At 41.4% G+C, this 26,651-nt stretch overlaps 1 protein-coding gene across 8 annotated transcripts in view; it reads right to left on the reverse strand.

Annotated features, from left to right (window-relative positions):
- The window catches only part of FAT3 (FAT atypical cadherin 3), a 529,225-nt gene that overhangs the window by 199,042 nt on the left and 303,532 nt on the right, over window positions 1–26,651 (reverse strand). Inside the window, exon 5 of one of the 8 annotated variants that reach the window (XM_072993571.2) lies at window positions 1,669–25,989. The exons of the other annotated variants lie outside the window; for them this stretch is intronic. Coding sequence (XP_072849672.2) covers window positions 25,910–25,989 — 80 coding nt within the window. The 3' untranslated portion in view covers window positions 1,669–25,909. Of the gene's footprint in view, window positions 1–1,668; window positions 25,990–26,651 lie in introns of those variants that run through there. 8 annotated transcript variants of the gene reach the window in all.

The raw sequence follows: 26,651 nt of genomic DNA on the forward strand, positions 1-26,651 counted from the left end.
AATGAAGGGAAGTCTACTACTTTCCAACATAGTCCATTCCATTGTCAAACTCCTCTTACTTCCAGGAAGTTTCTCGTCCCATTTAGCTGAAAACCTTCCAACAATTTGAACCCTCTGGTTCAGGTCCTACCTTCTGGAGCAGCAGAGAACAACAATCTCTTAATCATAATTGCCTTTCAAATATTTGAAAATGACTACCACATCCTCTTCTCCATGCTAAACATACCCAACTCCCTCAACCATTCCTAATAAAGTAGGTTCTCAAAACTCTTCAGTTTATAACTAGCCCCAGATATATCCATCCTGACCAGAAATCGATACTAGCAGATGAAGTGAATGTGAAACAAAGTGGTTTGGTAGGCATTTCCATTTGCATCTCAATAGATATCAAAGTCAACCTCCTGGAGGTTGTTTCCTTCCAGAATTGTTGCCTTGAGTGCTGCAAACAAGCTGAAAAGATTTGGGTATGCTTTCTAGTAAAGCTTTTCCCCCTGGTAAATGAATGACTTTTGCATAGTGGTCAAATTGATCCCATTTTCCATTTCTGAAGCCTCCCCGTGTAGTTTCCAGCAATCGTGAGCAAATCTATAACAAGAAAATGAAATTACAGAAACGTCAACCCTGCTGGGGGCTCTCTCACAATGGTACTGAAACAAGAATTATTTCCCATTTGCATGAAGTAATGGGTATGAAGGCCACACCGCACATGGCCGTGCATTAACTCTCCTTTCTGCTTCCCTGACATTAGTTTGCAAAGATGTGTGTTAAATTAAAACTCAAAAAGAACATTGTTTTTATTGCAGTCTGATTGCTAACTTCTTTCCAGATGATTAATAAGCAGATTCACAATCCATCCAAACTTAAATTCAGTGAACATTGGTCTGATTGTATTATACCCACTTCTACTTAACTAAACGATACTGTGCACTTCATATTTCAATGCATTTAAATTTAAAAAATGAAAAGCAAGAGCTATTATGGGACACCCAAGCAAAATCAGGACCAGGGAAAGAGATCACTGCGAGTTCTTTCTCCCTACAAAGCAGTTGTAGCAAGCCCACCCCCCAAATACAACAATTCTTCATTGAATGAGAAACATAATAGAGAAAAGAGTAAACACACGTTAACACGTGTTTCCCTGCATGCAATGGTACCAATCCTGATCTCTTTCTTCTCTTCTTTCCACAGCTGGTAATGTTAATTGTTTAAAAGGTCACAGAAATATCATTTACAATTTAATATCATGCCTATTTGATCCTTGGCAGATGTTACTTAATACCTTATTTATCTGCAACATTGCCGAAGAACAGAATCACAGAATAAATTAGTTGGAAGGGACCTATCAGGCCATCGAGTCCAGTCTCCTGCTCAAGGCAGGTAATGTTTTCCCTCTGCCCTTTTAAAAACCATGTAATAACCCTAAAGATTGTATGGTTGGGCTTATAACATCCTATGCAACATATCTTTGTGAAGAAGGGAGCACATTCTGAAGGCTCCTCGGAGGGTGGGCGGCCAAGGGCTTCCTTGCAGCTTAGCATCACTCAGTCCTTGTAAATGTCCTTTTAATGTGCATCTAAGTGCCCAGCAGATACTCCAGAGCACTCCAATGCTCCAGAAAGAGGCACATCTTAACTAGCAGGGGTGAGTGGAGAGGAAGAGATCAGTATGTTTCCAACCATGTAAAATTTGCAAATATTCTCTCATATGTTCTTTGCTATTCAAGCATAAATCTGTGGGGTGTCCCCCCCAAAAAAACTGAAATTTTAAATATAAATGTTGAACCTTTTATCTCGCACATGGCATTTCTAAATATATTTTACTTCAAAATGCAAAATTAAAAATATATTCAGAAGATTTCTTTTTAATTGTAAGAAATGAGTCATAGAATTCAGATAATTGTAAAAAAAAAAACCAATGTGCATTATTTTGTGATTTGCACATTTGTCTGGAAGATGCAGGAAAGGTCAGTATATTTATTTTCTTCTGAAAGTTCATGGTGTCAGGGACCATTTGAAGCCTATGTGTTGTGCAGGATATATGCACATAAGATTTATGCCCACTTTCAGTTACGGTAATCAGCTTGACAGCCTGCTAGGGGATGACATCACTCTCCTTCATGGAATGAACCAAAAACAGTTGAAACTAGCTGATGTTCTGCACTAGGAACAAACAACTGACCCATAATAACTAAACAGTGCCTTTCTCAAGTCTTCGTTAATGTACTAAAAGGCTTTGATACTGGAGCGGAAAGCACAATGATGTAACACTATGGCATTTTTCTTGGGGTGAGAGAAAAATCATTTTGTAGTAGTGTTGCTTTCTCTCCTTAAATTCACTTTGTGTCAAGTTCCAATAAAGCTAGAAGTTGCTTGTGACGGCTTTCATCGTATATATATTACAATGAGGCCGAGGAGCCAAACCAAGGAATAAAAGCCAAGGGAGGAGGGAGAGCAAACAAGCAATTCAGCAAATGACGTTTCCATGGAGAAAATGCTGAGATGACACAAAAGGCGCAGATAAAAGTAGCGGTTAACCCAGCAGTAGCCTTAGCGTCACATGGCTTTGCAAACATTGACACCCAGGCAATGCTAGGGAAAGCTGCAAAGGAGGCCACTTAGCCTTCGGTTGCTAGGGGATGACATCACCTCTTCTATTCCTTAGGCCTTTTCCCCTCCCGGATTTTGTTTGTCTCATTAAGCAAGAAGATCACTAACAGGCCCATTCAGAAAGACCTCAACTGTCAACACTCCGGGCTTGCTGTTCAACACAGACAATCGAAGTTAGGCGGCAATCCAGAGGACTGGCAGTTCTTGCTGTATGGTTGTAGCAGGGTCTACGCATCTCTTCAGAATCAGGCTCTTTCACATCGAGGATGACAATTGTTGGGGGGAAAATAGAAACAATGTGTTATGCAACATTTTTTTTTTGTTTTGCTTTATTTCAACGAGTAAATAAGTGGTCGTGATGGAAGCCCAGCCAAGGATATTTACCAACATTAGTTCTTTGGCCTTAGATGGTCCATTTCCTCATAATTAGCTCTTACAACAACACCAGAATGCTATATACAGTGGTGCCTTGCTTAACGAGCGCACAGTTTAATGAAGAATCCGCATAGCGACATGTTTTTTGCGATCGCTAATGCGATCGCATTGCGACGTTTTGAATGGCAAAACATCGCATTGCAATGATCGGTAAGCATTTCGCTTACCGATCTTCACATTGCGATGTTCTAAAAACAGCTGATCAGCAGTTCCAAAATGGCCGCCAGAAGAAAAAATGGCCACCCGCTCCGTTTTCGCGCCCTGCCCTTGCTTACTGGGCGGCGAAAATGGCGGCCGGATGGGGGAATCTTCGCATAGCGGTGAGTTTTCACCCCATAGGAACGCATTTAACGGATTTTAATGTGTTCCTATGGGTTCCCCCCGCATAACGACAAATCTGATTAGCAACGTTAATCCTGGAATGGATTAACGTCGCTATGCGGGGCACCACTGTATGATGGTGTCTTTAAAAACAATTTAGAAATTATTCTTGTTTCAAGACTGCAAGATTATGAACTGAGACTAGGCCTCTTGCCTAGAGCTTGAAAAAGTTACTTTTTTGGACTACAACTTCAAAAATTTTGCAACTACCACAGTCTCTTTCCCATCATTTCCACTTAACAATATGGCACCTTTATGTTCCTGTCCACACTGGCTCCTGTTCCAATTTCCAGTCTAAGGGTTTTAAGTTCTAAATGGCTTGAGGTTGCTTTCTTCCATATGTACCTCTGACATATGGAAGCCTTATACTGAATCAGACCACTAGCCCATCTAGAACTGTATTTTAATCTCTAACTGAGATTATTTAAAATTTCCCTGGCTCTATGTGGCAATTCCTGGTGGTCTCCCATAAAGTACTGACCAGCCTTGTTTAGCTTCCCAAATCAAATGATATCTAGGGACGTGGCTTTCATATCTCCTAGTCCCAGAATTCTCCCAGACCTTCCCAGGCTGAATTCTGGTTCTGGAAGCACCAAAATCCAAAGAGAGTAGACCTGCTCTTTCTACTTCCATGCTTTTCCTGTGCTGCTTCTACCAAACGTGATCAGCCGTATGAACTGTACTCCGACGCCACTGATCCCGCCAGATCATTCTGAAGTGCTCCTTTGCAAAGACAAAAAAACCTGCAGTCTCAGTGTTCAGCTTACATACAATGAGAGGAAACTCTTCCCCAATATGTGTGCACTGTTACTTCAGGCGCACACAATACCCACCTTCAAGAAGTCAAAGGTGAAAAGAAATATGAACGGGCAGCCTGCTGATATTTGCTCCACAGCTTGTGTTCGATTCTTGAATGAATCTGCCTGTGCACCTCCCTCTTTGTCAACTATATCCCATTTCTGCATTCCAGGTGGCTGTGGGTACCCACTCTTTCCCACCCATACGATTCTTTACAGGTCGGCACACACAGTGAACATGGCCCCTCAGTGCATGTTTCCTCAGAGAGTTTTCCTTCCTTCCTTCCTTCCTTCCTTCCTTCCTTCCTTCCTTCCTTCCTTCCTTCCTTCCTTCCTTCCTTCCTTCCTTCCTTCCTTCCTTCCTTCCTTCCTTCCTTCCTTCCTTCCTTCCTTCCAAAATTGTATCCTACCCATTTAGCATCCAGTCACTACTCTTGCACCGTACAGCTGACATACAGCTATCAGAACAGTGACTGTATGTGTCATACAAATGCAGTCCACATTGAATTGCTTTGCTGAACTTGCGTGTGGCAACACAAGAATCCACATGAGGTAGTGAACCTTCTCTGTGATAACTGCCAGAAGCAGTGTTACTACTCTATCATACTCTGAGGAGTGCATGCTGAACTCATTCAGAACAATGGGGATGTGCATACCTGCTTGTTCAGTCTTTCTGTTTGCGGACTCACAAGTGGAGTGGCTATTGCCCATATGCTCTTGATAGTCAGTATGCAAGATGTGACATCCCCCTTCAGAGGCCACCTCTGATGCCTGCTTGCCTCTTACTCACTGCATGCAGGCATTTCTGTTCCCTTGTGTACTGCACCCCCTCCTCCGCCTTAGATCTGGTGTGCCAACCAGCTCTGCTCATGGAAGCAACAGGGTGCCATTTCTGCATTCCCTGATACAGTGGTGCCTCGCTTAATGGGCGCTCCATTTTACAACAAAATTGCATAACGATGAAGTTTTTGCAATTCGCTTTGCAATGATCGGTTCCCTGCTTCGGGAACCGATTCTCGCAAAATGACGATTTTCCTACAGCTGATCGGCAGTTTCAAAATGGCCGCCGGGTAAAAAAAAATGGCCACCCGCTGTTTTCTGGGACGGATTTCTCGCTGCACGGGCAGCGAAAATGGCCGCGCTATGGAGGATCTTCGCTGGACGGTGAGTTTCAAGCCCACAGGAACACATTAATCGGGTTTTAATGTGTTTCTATGGGCTTTTTAATTTCGCTTTACGATGTTTTTGTTCTACAGCGATTTCGCTGGACCAAATTAACATTGTAATGTGCGGCACCACTGTACTTAAGAACTGGTTGTTTCACTCCATGAACAGATCTTTCTCCTATATACAGGCTTCTGCAATGCTACAAAAGCGGAGCTATTTGAACAAGCATTAGTGCAACAGTATACTAGTGCACAATGAGATGAGATATGATAGCACTCTTCAAATACAGTGGTGCCTCGCTTAATGATTACCTCGTTAAACGATGAAACTGCTATACGATTACTGTTTTGCGATCACTTTTGCAATCGCAAAACGATGTTTTAATAGGCAAAATTCGCTTTCCGACGATTGGTTCCCTGCTTTGGGAACCGATTCTTCGCTAGATTACATTTTTAAAACAGCTGATTGGCAGCTTCAAAATGGCTGCCCGCTGTGTAAACGCTCCCCACTTTGTTTTTGGACGGATTCCTCGCTTTACAGGCACAAAAAATGACCGTCCCTATGGAGGATCTTTGCTGGACGGTTTTTCAGCCCATTGGAACGTATTGAATGGGTTTTCAATGCGTTTCAATTGGATTTTTTTATTTCGCTTAACAAGGATTTCACTCTACAGTGATTTCGCTGGAACGGATTATCCTCGTTAAGCAAGGCACCACTGTAGTGATAGTCATGCAGAGGAGGGGCAGGATCTGTTCTCATCATCCCAGAGTGCAGGACGCATAATAATCGCAGCACATTTAGGCTGAATATGAGGAAAAAGTTAACTGTTAGAACAATGGAATCAATTACTTTGGGAGGTGGCGAAAGCATACGCTGGAAGCATTCACATTGGACAATCATCTGTCAGATCTGCTTTGATTTTGATTCCTGCATTGAATAGGGGTTGCACTCGATGGTCTTATTTGCCCCTTCCAACTCAATTATTCTATGATTCTATGATACTGGAAAAAAATGTGTTCCAATAGTGGTGAATATATGCTGAAATGAATTTGCATTTTGGAATATATATATCCAAAAATGGAAATTCATTTCAGCATATTTTCAATACTTCTGGACCACATTTTCCCAACATCATATACATTGGTAAAACCAAAATCTGCAAAGTCTGTGGCTCTGTGGTGGAAGAGGTCTACCCAAGCTTCTGTACCCAGAAGTGCTGGTTGCACATGTTTTTTTTTTTTTTTTTTTTTTTTTTTTTTTTTTTGCAGCTTGTATCTAAAGATGACGCAGGCATGCCTTACTTCAAATATTAAAAGAGGAGAGAACAACTGAGAACAATATTCTGTACCCGACATCAAGTTCTAAGTGGCATTCTACACAGACAGAATCATAGAGGATCCACAGATCTTCCTTTCAAAATATAACAAAGCTGAAACAGCCCAGTATTTCCAGTACAACCCACAGCTTTTTTTCCCCTGCTAGGTGGGAAAAGGAATGGCACTGGCACTCTCGCACACTAAAGGCATTAAATTTTCAGGGAGATAAAATGAAACATGACAAATTACTTAGCGAGTCTACAAAACTGCATAGACCAGAACACACTGGGGTCCTATTATTCATCTGACTTCTCCTTCGGTTAAGAAAAAAAAGCAGAAGAGGAAGAGAACACAGACAGCCAAGATTCACTTAGCAAGTAGATTTTCTTTCCTCCGTTTTATTGCTTATACGGTAAGATTTTAAATCACTAGTGATGCTTTTATGAAAGGACAGGCATATAGGCTGCAAGCTCAGCTATCAGTAACTTTAAATCTCAGATTTATTATTATTATTTTAAAAATCCATTTAATTTATCTTTCACTCTTTCAGTCTGTCTCTTCCAACATACCTTGGATGTAAACATGAGTGAGGAAAACATCAGACTCACTTTTCTTACTGAAAAAAAACTGTGCAGAATGAATGAGGGAAGATACGGGGACAGAAGCTCCCGGTAAAATGTTCCCCCTAAAGTTTGGCAGTAATTTGTGCAACTGTGAAACATAGTCCTCACTCTGATTGGGCTTTGTAATGTTATCATAATGGCAAATCTCATTGGCTGTTGGGCACAACGACTAACGTGACTTCATGATACCTGATTGGTTGTAGCTATCAAGAAGCATCATTACGACAAAGTTAGTAAGAGTGATGCAGAGTAGACACAATGGAGAAACAATATGCTTATTGGGGTAACGTGATAGAAAGGGCATGGCAGATACACACATTGTTGTTGTTTTGATTTATTTACCATTCCATAGGGCTCGGGCACTCTCTGGGTGGTTTGCAACATAATGATGCAAGGAACACTTTGGTCCCCAGCAAGCTGGGCGGGTACTCAGTTTACCAGCCTCGGAAGAATGGAAGGCGAAGTCAGCCTTGAGCTGGCTACCTGAACTTGTCCGAATCAAACTCAAGTTGTGAGCAGAGGCTTGACTGCAATACTGCAGTTTAACTACTGGAGCATTGTGTTATATATCATCCAGTCCAATACTGGTTTAGTAATTTATGATCACTGTTACAAAATCCATTTTGAGAACAGAAGAGAGGGTACTGTTTTCAAATTCTAACATTCTAGAAATGTTGTGGCATCATTTGATAGCTGCTATGACAGGAAGCAACAGTTAGAACTGGATATGGAAACACTGATTGGTTCAAAATTGGGAAAGGAGTACGACAAGGCTGTATACTGTCTCCCTGCTTATTTAACTTATATGCAGAATCTGTCCTGCGAAAAGCTGGACTGGATGAATCCCAAACCAGAATTAAGATTGCCAGAAGAAATATCAACAACCTCAGATATGCAGATGATACCACTCTGATGGCAAAAAGACAAGAAGAATTAAAGAACCTCTTAATGAGGGTGAAGGAGGAGAGTGCGAAAAATGGTCTGAAGCTCAACATCAAAAAACCTAAGATCATGGCCACTGGTCCCATAACCTCCGGGGAAATAGAAGAGGAAGAAATGGAGGCAGTGACAGATTTTACTTTCTTGGGCTCCATGATCACTGCAGATGAAGATAGCTGCCACAAATCAAAAGATGTCTGCTTCTTGGGAGGAAAGTGATGACAAACCTAGACAGCATCTTCAAAAGCAGAGACATCACCTTGCCAACAAAAGTATGCATAGTCAAAGCTATGGTTTTTCCTGTAGTGATATATGGAAGTGAGAGCTGGACCATAAAGAAAGCTGACGGCTGAAGAATTGATGCTTTTGAATTGTGGTGCTGGAGGAGACTCTTGAGAGTCCCCTGGACTGCAAGGAGAACAAACCTATCCATTTTGAAGGAAATCAACCCTGAGTGCTCACTGAAAGGACAGATCCTGAAGCTGAGCCTCCAATCCTTTGGCCATCTCATGAGAAGAGAAGACTCCCTGGAAAAGACCTTGATGTTGGGAAAGTGTGAAGGCAAGAGGAGAAGGGGATGACAGAGGACGAGATGGTTGGACAGTGTCATCGAAGCGACCAACATGAATTTGACCCAACTTCGGGAGGCAGTGAAAGACAGGAAGGCCTGGCGTGCTCTGGTCCATGGGGTCACAAAGAGTCGGACATGACTAAACGACTAAACAACAAAAACAACAAATCTTCACTGACTGTAGCATTAGCTACCTGAGAATCTCAGCTTTCATTTAAATTAGTGCTTTGAATCCATGTAGCCAAAATGGTGTACATGGAAGATAAAAACCAGAGATGTAGCAGAAAGTGTCTGCTGTTTGGGGTCTAATGTACTTCAAAATTCCTTGCCCTGCCTAGTGACTGGTAAACTCAGAAGAGTTTTAAAACTAATACTAGTCGTGGTAAAAATAAAACTATTTAACATTGAACAAGAATATATTCACATTTTTTACAATACAGTCAGGTTACAGAAACTTAGCACACAGTTTCCTTCTCCCCACCCAAGAATAAACTCAGCGGTATCTACCGCACACACAGGCTTTGAAATTACAATGAATTGTGTTGCAAACAATGTTTATGAAAAAGAGGCATAACATTTCTGGCAAAACATATGCTGGAGTTTTTCAGAAGAAAGAACATCTTTGCAGGCTCTCCTCGCTTCCCAGAGTGCAACAGAGCTGAAATAACTGGGGAATTCTTTTCTCCGTCACCTTGCAGGTTGAGTGTGTCACTTATCGAGGCTGTCATCACACTCGTTTCTGTTCCAAATAATAGCTCCTGGCACACAATGCTCATATATTGTAACACATTAACAGCAAGCTGTGAGGAGCTGGCAAGTCAAAACGCAAATTGCTGGTGTGGATTTTTATGAAAGGGGAAGAGAGAGGAATAATGTTATTAGTTAAGGTTCAACAACTGAACTTCCAGCAATGGGCAAAAGAAAGTAACGAGAAGTTTTCAAAATTCTCATTTGAACTCTTTTTTTAAAAAACCAAACTCTATTTGGAGCGGTCGCACACAGAACTGAGGTTTTGTCCAAAGAAAAACAAGCTGCCTCTCAGTCAGGGTTGATTAAAAAAATCAATGATTTTTTTAAAATAAATTAAATTGATTTAAATCAAAACATTGATTTTTTAAAATTTAAAATCATCAAAAATTATATCTTTTTTTAAAAAAACTTCAATCGTGATTTTAATTGATTTGATTTAAATCAAATCCATTCTGCTCCCAGCAAAGCTCCTGGTGCCAAAAAATCAAACACACATCCCACATGTACCATGTATGCACTTCACACTTTTGTGGGGCAGATTACTTTTGGAAAAGGTGGTGATGTTGACCTTGATCTAAACTAAATTTCTTTATTTAGAATTACAACAAGGTATGCCTTCTTACAAGGACGGATCCTGAAGCTGAGGCTCCAATATTTTGGCCATCTCATGAGAAGAGAAGACTCCATGGGAAAGTCCCTGATGTTGGGAAAGTGTGAGGGCAAGAGGAGAAGGGGACGACAGAGGGCGGGATGGTTGGACAGTGTCATTGAAGCTACCAACACAAATTTGACCAAACTCCGGGAGGCAATGGAAGACAGGAGGGCCTGGCATGCTCTGGTCCATGGGGTCACGAAGAGTCGGACGCGACTTAACGACTAACCAACACAACAAATGCCTTCTTACAGCATACTCCATCTTATTTCCTTTCTTCTATATCTTGTAAGTGTGTTTGATTTATTTTTGTCCTTCAACAGCTATTCATAATCCTGAGGCCATTGGGAATGTTCTATTCAGGAACCCTTACAACTCTGGGATGATTTCTGTGGTAGTTCCATAAGCTTTGGGATTTCTGAAAGTCCGCTGACACCTCTCTCTTGTGCCTGGGGAGTACAGTCTGGGTTACTTTAAGAGCTATGCTCTGAGATTGAGAACATGGGTTAATACACAGGATTATTAACATCGAATTTAGGATAGTCTTGAAAGCCACCAAAGTCCAAGCACAAAAACAATGGAATGATCTCCAAAGAGAATATGAATCGGCATGCAACTATCATTATAGGAAGGTCTGGATAGAATGCAACAGAAACCCAGTCCCTGATGAGTGAGTGACTGGAGCCAAGAAGACAACATAATTTGGTTACAAATTATGTTGTCTTCTTGGTAAGTCAGAGGACAGTCCACGGGAAACAGAAAATACCGTGACTAAGCCAATTGATCTAGCACTGGCCTTATACTCCATACTGTCTATGCTGACCAGGGTTTCAGGAGCTTTAGAAAGGGATCTTTCCCAGACATATACCGAGATGCCAGAAGTGAACCCATGACTTTCTGCAAGGAAAACATGCACATTTATTTATTTATTTATTTATTTATTTATTTATTTATTTATTTATTTATTTGTTTGTTTGTTTGTTTGTTTGTTTGTTTGTTTGTTTGTTTATTATGCCACCCATCTAGTGGAAAATGCTAGGCTAGGCAGTTTAAGACAGTACACAAAAGAAAATATATTAGAATAAAAATATATTAGAATAAATTGTACGACTGTAACCAAAATAATGTAACTAAATTATAACTACAGTAGAGCAGAATAGGCAGCAATACATTTATGATAACATTAAGGCATTCCATCAGTTTGTATTTCTTTCTTTTTCTTCTTCAGTTATCACTGAGCTACTGAAATTACAGCTCAGTTTAACCTCATGATACCATGAAATGAAAATGTAGGATACACACTTCTGAGCCGACTATATGTTAGGGACTAAAGCATTTGGATCTACACAAAGCCTTTTTAATGGGCAGCATACCTAGCTCAAAATCCTTGGTTCTCAATCCTTAATAATATACAACGTGACTTTCGCTATTTAAGAGTTAAATTCTAATCACATGTTTCCACCCACACTGGCAACCTCAAGGCAGCTAATAATCAACACTGAAGCAAAATATCAGCATATGAAAACATAATAAAATGGTCACAAATAATATACTTCATTCTAAGTCTCAATACATTAGGAGACTGTAGACTTGAAGCTGTAAATCCAGCTGCTTGTCCCAGAGAGAGAATGCCCACTGAATCAATGCAATTTATATAAACCTTGATTTACTGTTCAACAGTGATGATTGAATCTAAAATGTCCTACAAATAACATCATAGACTTATAGAACAATTGAGTGAGAAGGGGCCTAAAAGGCCATTGAGTTCAACTTCTGCTCAATGTAGGAATCCAAATCAAATTATGTCTGTCAGATAGTTGTCTAATTTTCTCTTGAATGCCTCCAGCATTAGAGTTGTATACACAAATGATAAATACTTCCTGTATGTATATCCACCAAATATGTTAAAAATGAAGTGAGTATTGTAGATAATCTTCATTTTTTATATTCTTCTACTGTTTTATACTGGAAGCACTATTTTGCTCACTGGAAGGACAGATCCTGAAGCTGAGGCTCCAATACTTTGGCCATCTCACAAGAAGAGAAGACTCCCTGTAAAAGACCCTGATGTTGGGAATGTGTGAAGACAAGAGGAGAAGGGGACGACAGAGGACAAGATGGTTGGACAGTGTCATTGAAGCTACCAACACAAATTTGACCCAACTTCGGGAGGCAGTGGAAGACAGGAAGGCCTGGCGTGCTCTGGTCCATGGGGTCACGAAGAGCCGGACATGACTTAACGACTAAACAACAACTATTTTACAATGTGAGTTCAGTTGAGCAGAATTCGCAGTGTTCTACCAATGTGTTTTAGAGGACACTTGGAGAAATCCTAGGAGTAAAAATAGTCAGCTCTTACAAATCTCTCATGAAGACTTTCTGTCTTTCAGTTCACAGGGTTAGTTTCCTAGGACAACATGAATCTTGAGAACTCTTTGGAAAGCTTGAGGCCTTGCTTCCATGCCACTTATTCTGGACCAAAACAAGGGAGTTGCTAGGGATTGTTTCTATTTCACTTCATCCTGACTGACCCATGAAGTTGTGAATGAGCTAGAAACAGAAGAAGATTCCAGGTCTAATTGTTCAAGGATGGTTCATCCCGAATTAAAAATGACCAGGAGAAGGTAGAATATAAGCTGCAATGATGCATAAAGTCAGCAAGGCAGGGGTGGGGACATTCTGAGGCACTCCAATATTTTGGACTTCCACCTCCAGAAGCACCAGGTAGGATGGCCAGAGGTAAGGGACTGTGAGAGGTTTAGTGAAAACTGGTTTAGCCGAAGTCCCATTTCCTTGCAAACAAGAATCACAGATTCTTGCATTCTGCTGTAAGGCTTAAATCTTTCATAGAATCACAGAAGCATAGAATAATGAAGTTGAATGGGTCTATAAGGCCATTGAATCCAAATGGTGAATTGTGAAAGGACAACAAAGGGATAGTCACATGCCCCAAGAAGTCTCCAACTTCTGTTACAATGCTAATAAATGTCTCCAAGATCAGTACTTCCTAGAGTAGATCCAGTGAAATCAGTGCTTGGCAAGTCGTTGGTGGCTCTGTTCTAGGTAAGCCTCACTTGGATCTAGACGATTTAATTAGAAATTAATCCCAGTGACTCCAACTACCCTAACTACAGAAAGATATACGTAATATACACAGATTGCTGAAAGCACACTATTTTTCGGGAAGCACAACAGAGGCTGTCTCTTGTGTTTGAAAAATCAGATTGAACTTCGGTACTAACGTCCTTTACTTAAGACAGATAAAAAAAAATGCAGCCATCTTGTGTCCTCATTTTTGTTAGAAAAATGGGATGGGAACCAGAAATAAACAAATAATTTCCAAACTACACTACATGGACGAAGAGAACCTCCTCATGGGACACTCACATATAGCCCATGAAGACTTTCTTATTATGATGATGGGCTACTTATAATGTTTCTTTTTCTTCTGCCTTTGGAACTCACTGGATTCGAACAGATTCAATCGATGCATGAGCTTGTTAGCAAATGCTTAGTGAGTTTCACTGATTCAATGATTCTACTACTTGAAGCTGAAACTAACAGTTGCGTTTACCCCCACTGATTGCAATGAAACCTATATAAAAGAACATACTGTATTCAAGACCGTAGCTCTGATTTAATTATCCAACATCTTGATGCTCCATAAGCTGTTTGGTTACATGGCCAGAGTCATTATTCAACAGAATATGTAGGCTCACCATGTAATGAAACCAAAATGCAAATTTGCACCCATAGAGATGAATGAATGCCAGGGTTTGGCAGAGAGCATGCCATGAAGATCTTGTTGAACTACAAAATCCTCTTAAGAATTCAAGAGATGCCCATCTTACAAAGGAAAGTTAACACACATACTTCTAAGGTCCAACAAAACATGCCAACTCTTTCGAAGCACAGCGAGAGTTGGTCTTTTTCTCTTCTTTTTAGGTACAAAGGAAAAACCCTCAGAGCTTTTCAGTATGGCAGGTTCTTCCCTTACTAAGGCCTGAAGTATTGCAGCATCAAATGTCAACATCAAAACAATATAGAAAAAAATAATTACAGACAGTGTTAGTGTTGTAAGCTGATAAGAACCAGATGGTCCTTTGTATTTATGGTTTGCTTTGTGCATACAAATGTGTTAGGGATCTAATTAGCCTCCTCCAAAACCGAAACTGGGTAATTACTATCATTATCCCCTTTTCAAATAAATCTGAAGTCTAAACTGCAATTAAGTTTTTATTTTATATTTATATTTATATTTATTTTTAACAGGTTTTTTTAGTCACATTATTTTAAGGATTTATCACTGGAATCACCCCCCCCCAAAAGAACACCTCCCCAAACGAACACACAATAAGCTTCTGATAATGACTGCCACAACATGTTTGGATTTAATGTTTGAAAAGAGAGAGAGGAAAGCGAAGGAAAATAATAACTCAGCGGAAAAAAGTGTTTGGCACTTCAGCTTAAAGTGCTTCCCAAACAAGCACTGAACCTATGTGGAATCACTCTTTTGTTTCTTAAACAATGCTGCTTCCTCATATTGAAGCATACTATCATCCATGAAGTTTGTTTGTTTGTTTGTTTTTAAAACTACCACATCGAATTCACATCAACCTGTGTCTTTGCAACATGCAAAAGTGAGTAAAGCTATGGAGACAAGCAATGTCTCACCCGAGAGGCTTCTGGAGGTGCTGGACTAAAACTACCAGCACAAACCAGTGGTCAAGCTGGCTAGAGATGAGGGAAACTGCAGACCAATACATCTAGAGGTCATCCATAGTTGTGGGGAAAGAACATGAATGTAACTATTGGATAGCTCAGTGCTGGAGGTTGGGAGTTTGATTCCCCACTGCACCTCCCTGACAGGGGCTGGACTCAAATGATCCAAAGGGTCCCTCTTCAAGCTCTGCCGTTCTGAGATGATGATAATGTTTATTTAAATTAAATAGAGGTGCTATGCAAATAGGAGCAGACCGCAGTCAGTAGGGGATGATGAATAAAAACACAGATAAGCAAAACATCCCCTCTACTCTGGACTTCTGTTATGAGGGCCCTGTTTTTCTCATTGCATTGTTGACCTTGACCTTATACAGTGGTGCCTCGCTTAGCAATTGCCTCGTTTAACGATGTATTCGCTTAGCGATGAGATTTTAGGAGCGATCTTGCGCTCCATTTAGCAATGTTTCCAATGGGGGAATTTCACATAGCGATGTTTGGGACCATGCCTCGCATAGCGATGACAGTTTTGGTCCCCCTGTTTCGCTTAGCGATGTCCTTTTTTGCTATTTTTAAAGTGTCTTAAAATGTTCAAAAACAGTTTAAAATGCTTGGAATCATTAGTGCACCTTGTAAAACCTTTGCAAACTTAATTTGGCTTTGTTCTGAGTCTTCGTTAATTTTGGGTGATTTTTCCCCCCATTGGAATGCATTGACAGCCGTAAACCTACAGTTCAATGCATTTCAATGGGGGGAGAAAAAATTCACCAAAAATTAACGAAGACTCAGAACAAAGCCAAATTAAGATTGCAAAGGTTTTACAGGGTGCACGAACGATTCCAAGCATTTAAAAGAGTTTTTGAACATTTTACGACACTTTAAAAATTGCGAAAATGGACCTGTCAAAACCATTGAAACCTATTCAATGCAATCCAATGGGGGAACCGCGTTTCGCTTAGCGATGTTTCCTATGGCGATTTTCGCTTAAGGACAGTAATCCATTCCCATTGGAACGGATTATCCGGTTTTCAATGCATTCCTATGGGAAATGGTGTTTCGCTTAGCAATGTTTTCCCATAGCGATGTTTTTTGGAACCAATTAACATCGCTAAGCGAGGCACCACTGTATATGACTTTACTTTCCTCCACTGATGTGAATAAATGCCACTCAGTCCTGAGGAGGAAAGGGGGGGAATAGCTCAGTAGTCAATAATTTGATAATCAATAATAATTGCATGCCATAAATTGATTTCTAATTGTTGTTGTTTAGTCCTTAAGTCATGTCAGATTCTTCATGACCCCATGGACCAGAGCACGCGAGGCAATCCTGTCTTCCACTGCCTCCTGGAGTTGGGTCAAATACATGTTGGTTGCTTCAATGACACTGTCCAACCATCTCATCCTCTGTCGTCTCCTTCTCCGCTTGCCCTCACACTTTTCCAACATCAGGGTCTTTTTCCAGGCAGTCTTATCTTCTCATGAGATGGCCAAAGTATTGGAGCCTCTGTCCTTCCAGTGAGCACTCAGGGTTGATTTCATTTAGAATGGATAGGTTTGTCCTCCTTGCAGTCCAGGGAACACTCAAGAGTCTCCTCCAGCTCCACAATTCAACAGCATCGATTCTTTGGCAGGATTTCTAATTAGGACAACACTTTCCAGGGTTTTCTAGATATAGGGTACTCAGAAATGATTTATTGGTCCCCTCTTCCAGGGATGCTCTGGTACCATGTAGCTTGCCCAAAGAGACACAGGGTGGCTTTTCATCCACAAGCACAGTGGGGAGTTAAACTTTTCAGCCCTGGCTCTCTAAGCCAGGAGTTCCAATTCACTGAACTATTAAGGGAGAAAACAACAACTCAAAACCAATTCAACAAATGATAGAGGAAGAAGAAGAAGGCTGCATACTACCTCAGCAGAAGTGGGCTACAGTCCACATAAGCTTTTGTCAGAGAAAACCTGTTAATCCTTAAAGTGTCACAATCAGATTAGGCATCCTTCAGTCTTGAGAGACTATGGTAACGTGCTCCGTATCGAGGACTTGGAGCAGCATTTAGAGTGGCTGAGGAGACCAATTCGAGAGGAACCATCCCTTCCACACTGAAGACAAATTCAATCTGTCCCCTGCCCAGCTCCCTGATTTTGCTCATTTCGGGGTTGCCTCTTTGCCTCGGCCTGCTGGACAAGGGTCTCTTCAAATTGGGAGATGCTGTGATGCACGGCCTACATCCAGGCTGAATGCTCTGATGTCTGGGTTTCTCATCTGTTGAGGTCCATTCCTAGGGTGGCACAATACTCCTTTAGCAAAAGAAGAAGTAACCTGTTCTGTATATCCTGACAATTCTGCAAACTCGAAATGGATCTGCTATTTTCTCATCAGTCCATTGGGAAGAACCTGCCACTGGCTTTGGACCCCAATTTATGAGAGATCGGGAGACAGATATTCAGGAATGTTTAACAAAGAACAAAAGCGCAGAGGGTTGTGTATTTTACCCAAGTGATCCTGCATATCTACGAAAGCTGTATGATGGGAAGATGTGGAATGGCCTTAGGGAAGGCTGTTGGGTTGTAAGAAGATGATTTATCATCAGGTCCATCTGCTTGGTAAATGTGAGACAGGGACAAAATTCTGCATTTCTGTGAATCCAAAGAGCTGGCATGCATCCACAATGTAAATTCTTATATGCTCAAAGTAGTAATTGCTTATGAGATAAGAAGCGGTTGGTGTTTTTTTTTTTAAACGCGATAAGAAGCAGCACTCATTCTAATTAACTTTCAAATGCGCTCCAATAGGCAACACACAACCCAGCGATGGGGCTACAAAAGTGTGGTGATGCAAGTAATTAAACGAGTCATGTCAGTCGTGTTGGCTGTGTGCCCCCCAATGTGGGAGATCACATGACAGAAGCACCATGCCATGTGGAAGTATGACAGTGCAGCAGCATGCACTGGTGAACCCACTTAATAGAAAAATTAATCAAACTCTGTTCAAAAACTAAATAAGTAGAGATGACAATATTATAACTTAACCACTTAACCACTGGTCAGAGGAATAAGGAAGAAGAAGGAAGAGAAGGAAGAGAAGTTAAAGCTGTTGTTCCTGAGAAGGGTGGATAGAAATCAGTGATTCCTTGAATTCAAATTGATTTAAATCACAATTTCAAACATGACTTTTTAAAAAATCGATTGATGATTTCAGTTCTCGAAGAAATCTGATAAAAGGAAGCTGGAGAATCTGAGACTGACATGCACAATTTCCATCTAGAATTCCACAAAATTCCAACTTCCAATGAAATTGGAAGTTGGAATATCAAGCTGAAAAGTTCCAGCACTCCTTGTTTTGTATGTTTAAAGCCCTAGCTGATTTGGTCTTGGCTTCTTCAAATACCATCCTCCCCCACTAAATACACCCAGGCATGCTTCTAAAAGGACCTTTGCTTCTGAAGATCTCTTTGCATGAAGCAGATAAGGATTCAATGTGGGTCTCTGTGCCTGCAAAACATGTGCCCTGTTACTGGCCTAGGACTGCTGGTATGTCCGATGTCTGAAAAAAAATAATCATATAGACATTTGTGGGCAGGGCGTGGGGGGAAGTTCAGCACATTTCAATCAGGACAGTTCACAGGAGAAATCCATAGATGTTGGTCCTTATTTGATGAGGTGCCCAAATCCAGCAGATGTGTTTTTGATGTGTGCAGATACACCTACATTTTTGGGCCCGGACAGCACAATCTGCATCTCTAGCCCGAGAGTCCTTATCACTTCCCATCCTTTCGCTGAGTGCCTTTGGCTGTATGTAGACAGCACTGCTGCCAGCTGTCTTTCTTTTGGAATCAGACAGTGACAGGTACCGCATGGAGGTGCAGTACTTTGATGCTGTGTTAGTAACAGCAGCCAAGTTCCACTTGGAAAGCAAACGTATCTGGCTGAGAAGTCAAACGGAATGTATTTTCCTCTTAAGCCACTACATGGGGGCTTGCTCAAGTTCTGTTGTTTTGTGAGCGAGAAGACAATGACATTATGGTTTATAATTGTAAGCCACCGCGCATTCAGTGTCAGGCAGGTCACACAGCAATTATCCCTTGTCTCTGTGGAGATGGGAAGAAACCCATGCTTTCCCTGTCATTTGGTTCTTCCTTCCATATTAATTACTGTTGACCCTAAGGGCATCTAGTTCTTTCTTTTCTGGTGCTTTGTTCTTGATTGTGGATTTTTCTAAGACATCAATAAGAAACCTTCTTATGGATAAAGCAGGTATGGAAAACTACACAGGCAGGGAGAACGTTTTCTGGACTTTATCCTGTCATTGCTTTTGCATCTTGCCCTTACCATAGGCAAGAAAAAGAGTGGCTTAGAAAAAGGAGCAAGTGAAATACCGTATTTTTCCGTGTATAAGACTATACTTTTCTCTGAAATATTTAGACTAAAAATTGAGGGTCGTCTTATACATGGAAGAAAGCTGAGGAGAGAACAAACACAAGTAGAGGGGAAAGCAGGGATCAAAGTGATCCTGCAGTGCTTTGATCCCTTCCCCTCTACACTTGCTAAGACCCACTTCAATTACTTAATTTTGAGTTAGAAAAGTGTAGGGGCCGTCTTATACATGGAAAAATACGGTATATAAGGATAAGGAGTGTCAAGGACCCCATTACTAAGATAACTCAGTGTATGTGCTGGGTAGATACACCTCTATTGCTAACAAGAGCTGGGTTTGCATATGCATAGAGACAGATTTGATTCCTCAGAACTATTCCTTATGTAGCAACTGCTGATGAAGGTGTAAACTAGGATAAGCAACTTCCAGAGGTTCCAGAAGCCAAACAGGTCCACCTCTAGACCCTAGGACAGTGGAGGCAAACCTTTTTTGGCTCGAGTGCCCAAAATGAGGGTGTGGGGAAGAAACTAGTGGCTGCCATGCTGCCTGGAAGATCAGAAGCGGAACAGGAAGTGGCAGTTTCAGGGGAATCATGGGGACGGAAAGGAAGTTAAAGGGGGTATCATGGGGACGGACAGGAAGTTAAAGGACTCAGAACTGGAAGAACAGGGGAATCCCAGCTGCAGCCACTTCAAAAGGTTTGTCGCGTGCTGTAGAAAGGGCTTTGTGTGCCAGCTGTGGCATGCGTGCCATAGGTCCGCCATCGATACCCTAGGAGGATGAGTGTGAGCCTTTATCTGCACCATCATAATACTGTCTTATTTTCCTTTCTTTTCCTTTTTTATTCAAAAGAGCTACAAGCATCATCAGAGGAAACCAGGCCATATGAGGAAAGACTGAAAGAACTGGGCATGTTTAGTCTTGAGAAAAGAAGACATAGGGGAGATAGGGTAGCACTTTTCAAATACAGTGGGGTCTTGACTTGAGAACTTAATCCGTATTGGAAGGCGGTTCTCAAGTCAAAAAGTTCTCAGATCAAATCTGCATTTCCCATAGGAATGCATTGAAAACCATTTGATCCGTATCTGCTCTTTTCCGTCCATAGAAACTAATGGGAAGCTGCTATTCTGCCTTCGACCACTAGAGGGGGATATTTTGTTTCTTTTTTTCTTAGGTCAAGAAAGGTTCAGGGAAGGCAGGAAAAATACAGTCCAGGCAGTCCAGTACCAGGCAGTCCGAAGACTGTCTCCCAATCCACTCTCTAAACGCTGGGAGGCATGAGGAAGCAGACAGGCACCCTTTTCACTGGCCAACAGTTAACTGAAAGTTCAAATTTTGCACTTTCCCTGCCTCCCATGTGGTTTTTTTTTCAGTTCTTAACTCAAATCTAAGTATGTAAGTCAAGTCAATATTTTCCTATGAGAGCGGTTCTTAAGTCAAAATGTTCTTAACTCGAGCTGTTCTTAAGTCAAGACCCCACTGTACTTTAAAGACTGCCATACAGAGGAGTGAAAGGACATGCTCTTGATAATCTCAGAATGCAGGACATGTAATAATGGGCCAAATTACAGGAAGCCAGAGTTTGGTTGAATATTAGGGGAAAGCCTCTTCACTGTTAGAGCAGTAGAACAATGGGACCAATTGCCTTAGGAGGTGGTGAAAGCTTCAATGCTAGAAGCATTCAACAAAAAGTTAGACAACCTTCTGTCAGATATATTTTGATTTTGATTCCTGCAGTGAGCAGGGAGCTAGACTCAATGGCCTTATAGGCCCCTTCCAATGCCATGATTCTATGACCGAATGAAAGATGTCGTTTTGTGTAGACACAGCAGTTGGTCCAAAGTGTGTTTTACACAATTTAAAGAAAGCGAGGCAAGAAAAATAATGATGTCCTCTTCCAACACGGGCAGTGAGATCTCACAAGGGGGTTAAAGACTCTTCAGGTTACTATCTCACTGTGTGAAGATGCCAGTCTCAGTGGAACTTTCAGCACAGACAAGGCCCCTCACATTATTATAAACATACTTGCTCCTGGATTGCATCATATCCCAGCAATTGGCTGGATTAAGTTTTAACTTGTATCCATCCATTTTAGGGATATAAATCTTTGTTTATTTTGCTCTCTGGTTAGGATGACAAATGTTAAAATTGTTCTCCTTGGTGGACAATGTTATAGGAGTTTTTGTGTATTCTTCACATTTGCGGGCTTTTCTGGTATTTGCAGAAGAGGGTGCAAATATATATAACAGGCTGATAATGAAAGAGAAAGACACTGGTCTTTTTGCTGTTGTATAAAGAAAGAGCAGAGTATTTCAGAGCGTCTGACCATTATTTTTCACATGATGTTCCATGCATCATCATATCTCTTCTCATCCAAGTTGAAAAACTTTGCAACCATTTGTTATATCCTCTACCAGTAGTTCCCAACCTTGGGTCTCCAGATGTTTTGGACCAAAACTCCCATAAGCCTTCGCCACTAGCCTTGTTGGCCAAGATTTCTGGGAGTTGTAGTCCAAGAGTATCTGGGGACCCAAGGTCCTGCAGGTTTGCCTCATTTCAGATGCTGTTACAGGTCCCACCTGTTGTGGTATAATAGCCCTATCCTCTTCTACATTTTCCTGATCCTGTTTCACCTACTCTCTCTCTAATTCTTTCTTTTTCCAAGTGACTGGCCATTAGACTAGCCCTCTAGGGAGAAATGGCTGATTTTCATTTAATATACTCTACTTTTTGAGCAGTAATGATATATTGCACTAGAACCTCATTTTCTGAACTGATCATACAGTATACATAATGAAATATTTAATGCTTGCAGGTGATTTGCAGGCCACCTTCTTTAGCTCTTAAAGGAATTATACCTTTGAGAAAGCCACACTAAGAAATTCTGCTGAGCAGTCACATTTTCCTGCTGCCCCCACCAACTCTGTTTTCCCTTACTAAGGAAGTGAGCATGAAAAACTGATTATTGACACAGGAAATCATCTCTCCCTTCTGCAGAATCTTCACCTATAGTCATAAGACTGCCCTTGAGAATTCGCATTCATCCCAGCAGCAAACAGCCGCCCAGAGTGGTCGACCAGACCAGATGGGCGGGATATAAATCAAATAAATAAATTAAAAAATGTTAGAACCAGAGGATAGGAAGCTCTGTTGTGGAATAAACAGAGATGAACCCCAAAGGGGGTGGGGGGGAGAGAGACACAGCCTTCAAAAGACATGCCCCCCCCCACAATGTAGGGCATTTCAAAAAGAAAGAAAGATTCTGATGGAAGCTGACACTGTATTTTACCTGATTCTTCAAGAGTGCTCTTATCACTATCCTAGTTTTTGGGATAGGTGTAGATGGCGGGTGTGGGGCGCCTTAAAAATATGCAAAGAATTCCTCCAGTTTCTTAATTTCAGAACTGTGTACAGTTGCTTAGGTCACCAAAACAGGACCATCCCTGCACAAAAGGGAGATATCAGTATGTTTGGAAAACTCAAGGTGTATAGAACATTATTTTAAAAGCTTTTGTGTGCGAGGGGGACAACAATGGTGGCAGTGATACAAAATTTGAGGGCCCACTTGTTGTGGAAAATTGACTCTTAGGCTTAAAATACTAACCTAAATAGATCAAATATACAGGTGTGCTCTTTCGGTGTTGTTTCTGTTGTTTTGGACTCCAGCTCTCAGAATTTTCCAATAATTCCTCAGGCAGAATTCTGAGAGTTTCGTTCCATAAACGCACATCTACAGATGCCTAGATTTCACTCACCTGGAGAAGGTCCTACATCTGAGGTTACATGGCCTTCTCTGTCTTTGCCTAGTGTTGTTAAATTTTTTTAAAGGAAGCTGCAGCAGTGGGAGTAATAGTCTTGCTGCCCCTTAGACACTATGGAAGGCACCTCCCAAAGAACTATGAATTCCAGGAAGCACTGTAACAGCTTCCTTTTTTTTTTTTTACATTAACTACAGGAAGCCAGGGAGTGTAATTTACCAAGACTAGGATATGCAACTCCACAACATCAGAAGCAGTAACACACCTCTTGTTTCTTGCATCATTTTCTGCACAGCACGCATCCTATAAAACAGTGGTCCTCAATCTTGGGCCTCCAGATGTTCTTGGACTACAACTCCCAGAAGCCTTCAGCACCACCTCTACTGGCCAGGATTTCTGGGAGATGAAGTCCAAGAACATCTAGAGGCCCAAGGTTGAGGACCACTGCTATAAAACAGCCATTCTCTCCCGCCCCCCCCCCCCGCCATGGCCATGAATACAATACGAAAGAAATACAGGTTCAATCAGGATTGCATAACTCGCATAGCGAATCTTATAAAGTGGTGTGTGAAGAACTGTTTCCAGTCTGTGTCCCCCTTTAAATGTGCCAGGGTCCCCCGGGGGGGGGCTATACGGCCTCTGTTGAGAACAGCTGCTATAAACACTAGCACTATGCCCCAGAAGCCTCTTGGACGTTGGTTGGGATTTGGGGAAACAATATGTTTGCATCAGAATTTTGTTGCCTGCTTTGCTTAAGGGCCTGAGCAAAACAGGTGTTTCAGGCAGAAGCAACAGAAAAGAAAGCCTGCAATTCATAGTGTTATTTTGTATGCTGAGATCTCAAGTGAAAAAAAACTGCTTGTCAAGTCAAAAGGTAATACACAGGTAGCAGTCGAAATATGTTGACGCTTCAAGACTGATTGTGCTTCCCCCCCTCCACAAGTTGGAGTTTCGCTAAACACTCTGCGGTTTCCAGCCTCTCTCTCCTGCAGGAAAAGAAATGTCCGCTGAGCACCTGGGCTGACGAAAATTAGATGAATTACATATGCGGCGATGGCATGCACCGATAAAAGGAGCAGCGCATAGAAGGACAAGTTGCCATCACGCACGGCTCATGAGGAGTGGAAGAATGGCACTTAATAGCCGACATGGCCCACAGAGCAGAATAAATCTGGCATGACAGGGCTAATAATAGCATGCCATGCATGCACTGTACATTATTAACTCTTTGTTAGAGGAAAAGAACATGGTGTTCTTTGGAATCCATCAAACTCATTTAAAAAGAAAAAAGAAAAATCCAAACCCACATACTAAGAAATATACATTGTGATTCTATTTGCAACTTACCACCTTACAAAACCTAAAGAAGTCTGGCACACTGTGGGTGTATGTTTGTGTTTTAAATGTGACATTAAAAATAGCTAAGCATTTATAAAAAGGGTGGGTTCTTGGCAACCAAAAGCCCTAGACAGTAATGCATAGTAAGTGTTTATGGGGGTTATAATTTTAAATTGTTGTTCCGAACCTTGGTTTCCCAGATGTTCCTGGACTGAAAACTCCCAGATGCCTTCACCACTAGCTGTGCTTGCCAGCATTTCTGGGAGTTTAAGAATGACCCAAGGTTGGGAACCACTAAACCAAGGGTCCCTATACCTAATATAGGGCACATTTCACAAGTGGTTCTCACTAACCTTGGGACAAGGTTACTTCTACTATATGGAGGCATCTGGTGGTCTAGCACCCGAACCCATCTGACCTAGTTGAATATGCCAAGGAAGAAACCCTGGTTCATCCACATGAGTTTTGGAAGTATGTCCAAATCCATGTGCCATCAGATAAAGCAAGTAGGCACCTTTATTTTATTTATTTTTAATTTTTAAAAACTAGGGATAAGGTAAGGAGTACAAAAGGTAGAGGGGGAAATTGGGGGGGGGGGAGAGGGAGAAGGAGAAAACAAAATGTTCTGTCATCCAATCTGTTCATGTTGCGATATCAAGTCGACCTTTTGCCTTTCTACAATTCGATTGCCCTCCAGGACTCAACTTACAGTTACATCTTAGTTTAATTCTATATTATTCAAGCACTATCTGGTGACTCAAGCCATTTATATAATAAATCCCATCGTTCAGTTGCCTTTTGTATTGGGCAGTCTTTCAACACTTCTGATAGAATATCCATTTCTGCCACTTCCCGTATCTTCTCAATGAGTTCCTCTTGTTTCGGTATCTCCAATTTCTTCCAGTTCTTAGCATATTTTATTTATTTATTTATTTATTGGACTTATATACCGCCCCATAGCGCTACAAGCACTCCCCGGGCAGTTTACAATTTTTAATTATACAGGCTACACATTGCCCCCCCAGCGAGCTGGGTACTCATTTTACCGACCTCGGAAGGATGGAAGGCTGAGTCAACCTTGAGCCGGCTACCTGGGATTTGAACCCTAGGTCGTGAGCACAGTTTTTGCTTGCAGTACAGCATTTTAACCACTGGCTGCAGTGACTATACATATAACTAGGTAGTTCTTTGTCTTATCTATATTATCTGGTATAATGCTCAGTAAAAACAATTCTAGCGTTAGTGGAACATTACAAAGCAGTATTTTTCGTAACAGACTATGTACTGCTATCCAATAATGTTCGCTACTCTACAAGTCCACCACATATCGTAAAAACTTCTCTCTTGTACTTCAACCTTCCAACAAACATTTGACACCTCTGTACAAATATTTGACCATTTTTCCGGAGTCAAATGCCACCTATAAAGCATCTGGGACCTGTAAGGCCATCAAGTCCAACTCCCTGCTCCATGCAGGAATCCAAATCAAAGCAGATCTGACATGTTTGTTCTGTGGGCTCTTGGGGGGCAAAGAAAGGGAGGCAGTGGCAGCACATGGATATTATCTGCAAAGCAAGAAATGTTCTTTAGTACCGTGTTTACAGCAAGCTATAAGCAGGCCATTCAGATGGGGTTACCGGTCTGTGTGCTACATTTCTCTGAATGCTCTTCCTGGACACTCCAGACCACATGGGCTCTTGGGGAAAATTGGGGAGGGTATTAGAGATGTCATGAAAACTCAGCTGGCAAGGCAGAGGAAACCACCCTCCCCAAGCTCCAATTTAACTGATCAGCCGCACACATTTATGGGTGGATTACGGACTCCATAGCTATACATAATAAGGTACAGCAGTCACAAGCATCCCTGCTGGAGGCTGCTTTCAAAAACTTTGCCTTAAATAGGGAAAATGAATTTGTCCTTTACTTTGTCAGAACCTATCAAATGAACAGACATGATGATTGCTGCTTCTGCCCTTTGAAGTGAACCATTAGCAAGTCTATCTTGTTAGAAGTGACCTGCAGAAGCTTGGAGGGGAACTCCAGCAGCTTCTGAATTGCACTAACTAGAAGGAGTGAAAGGAAATAAACGCTCTGAATTGAATTTTATTCTGGCAAGGGGACAGCAATCAGATGTGGCAGTGTTTACTCCTTGGTATCAATGCTATCATGAATACACCTATTCTATGTATGACAGTATTCAAGCCATCAGAATGGATAGGATTGGAAA

Source organism: Pogona vitticeps, chromosome 3 (assembly GCF_051106095.1).
Source record: "Pogona vitticeps strain Pit_001003342236 chromosome 3, PviZW2.1, whole genome shotgun sequence".
NCBI lineage: Eukaryota > Metazoa > Chordata > Lepidosauria > Squamata > Agamidae > Pogona > Pogona vitticeps.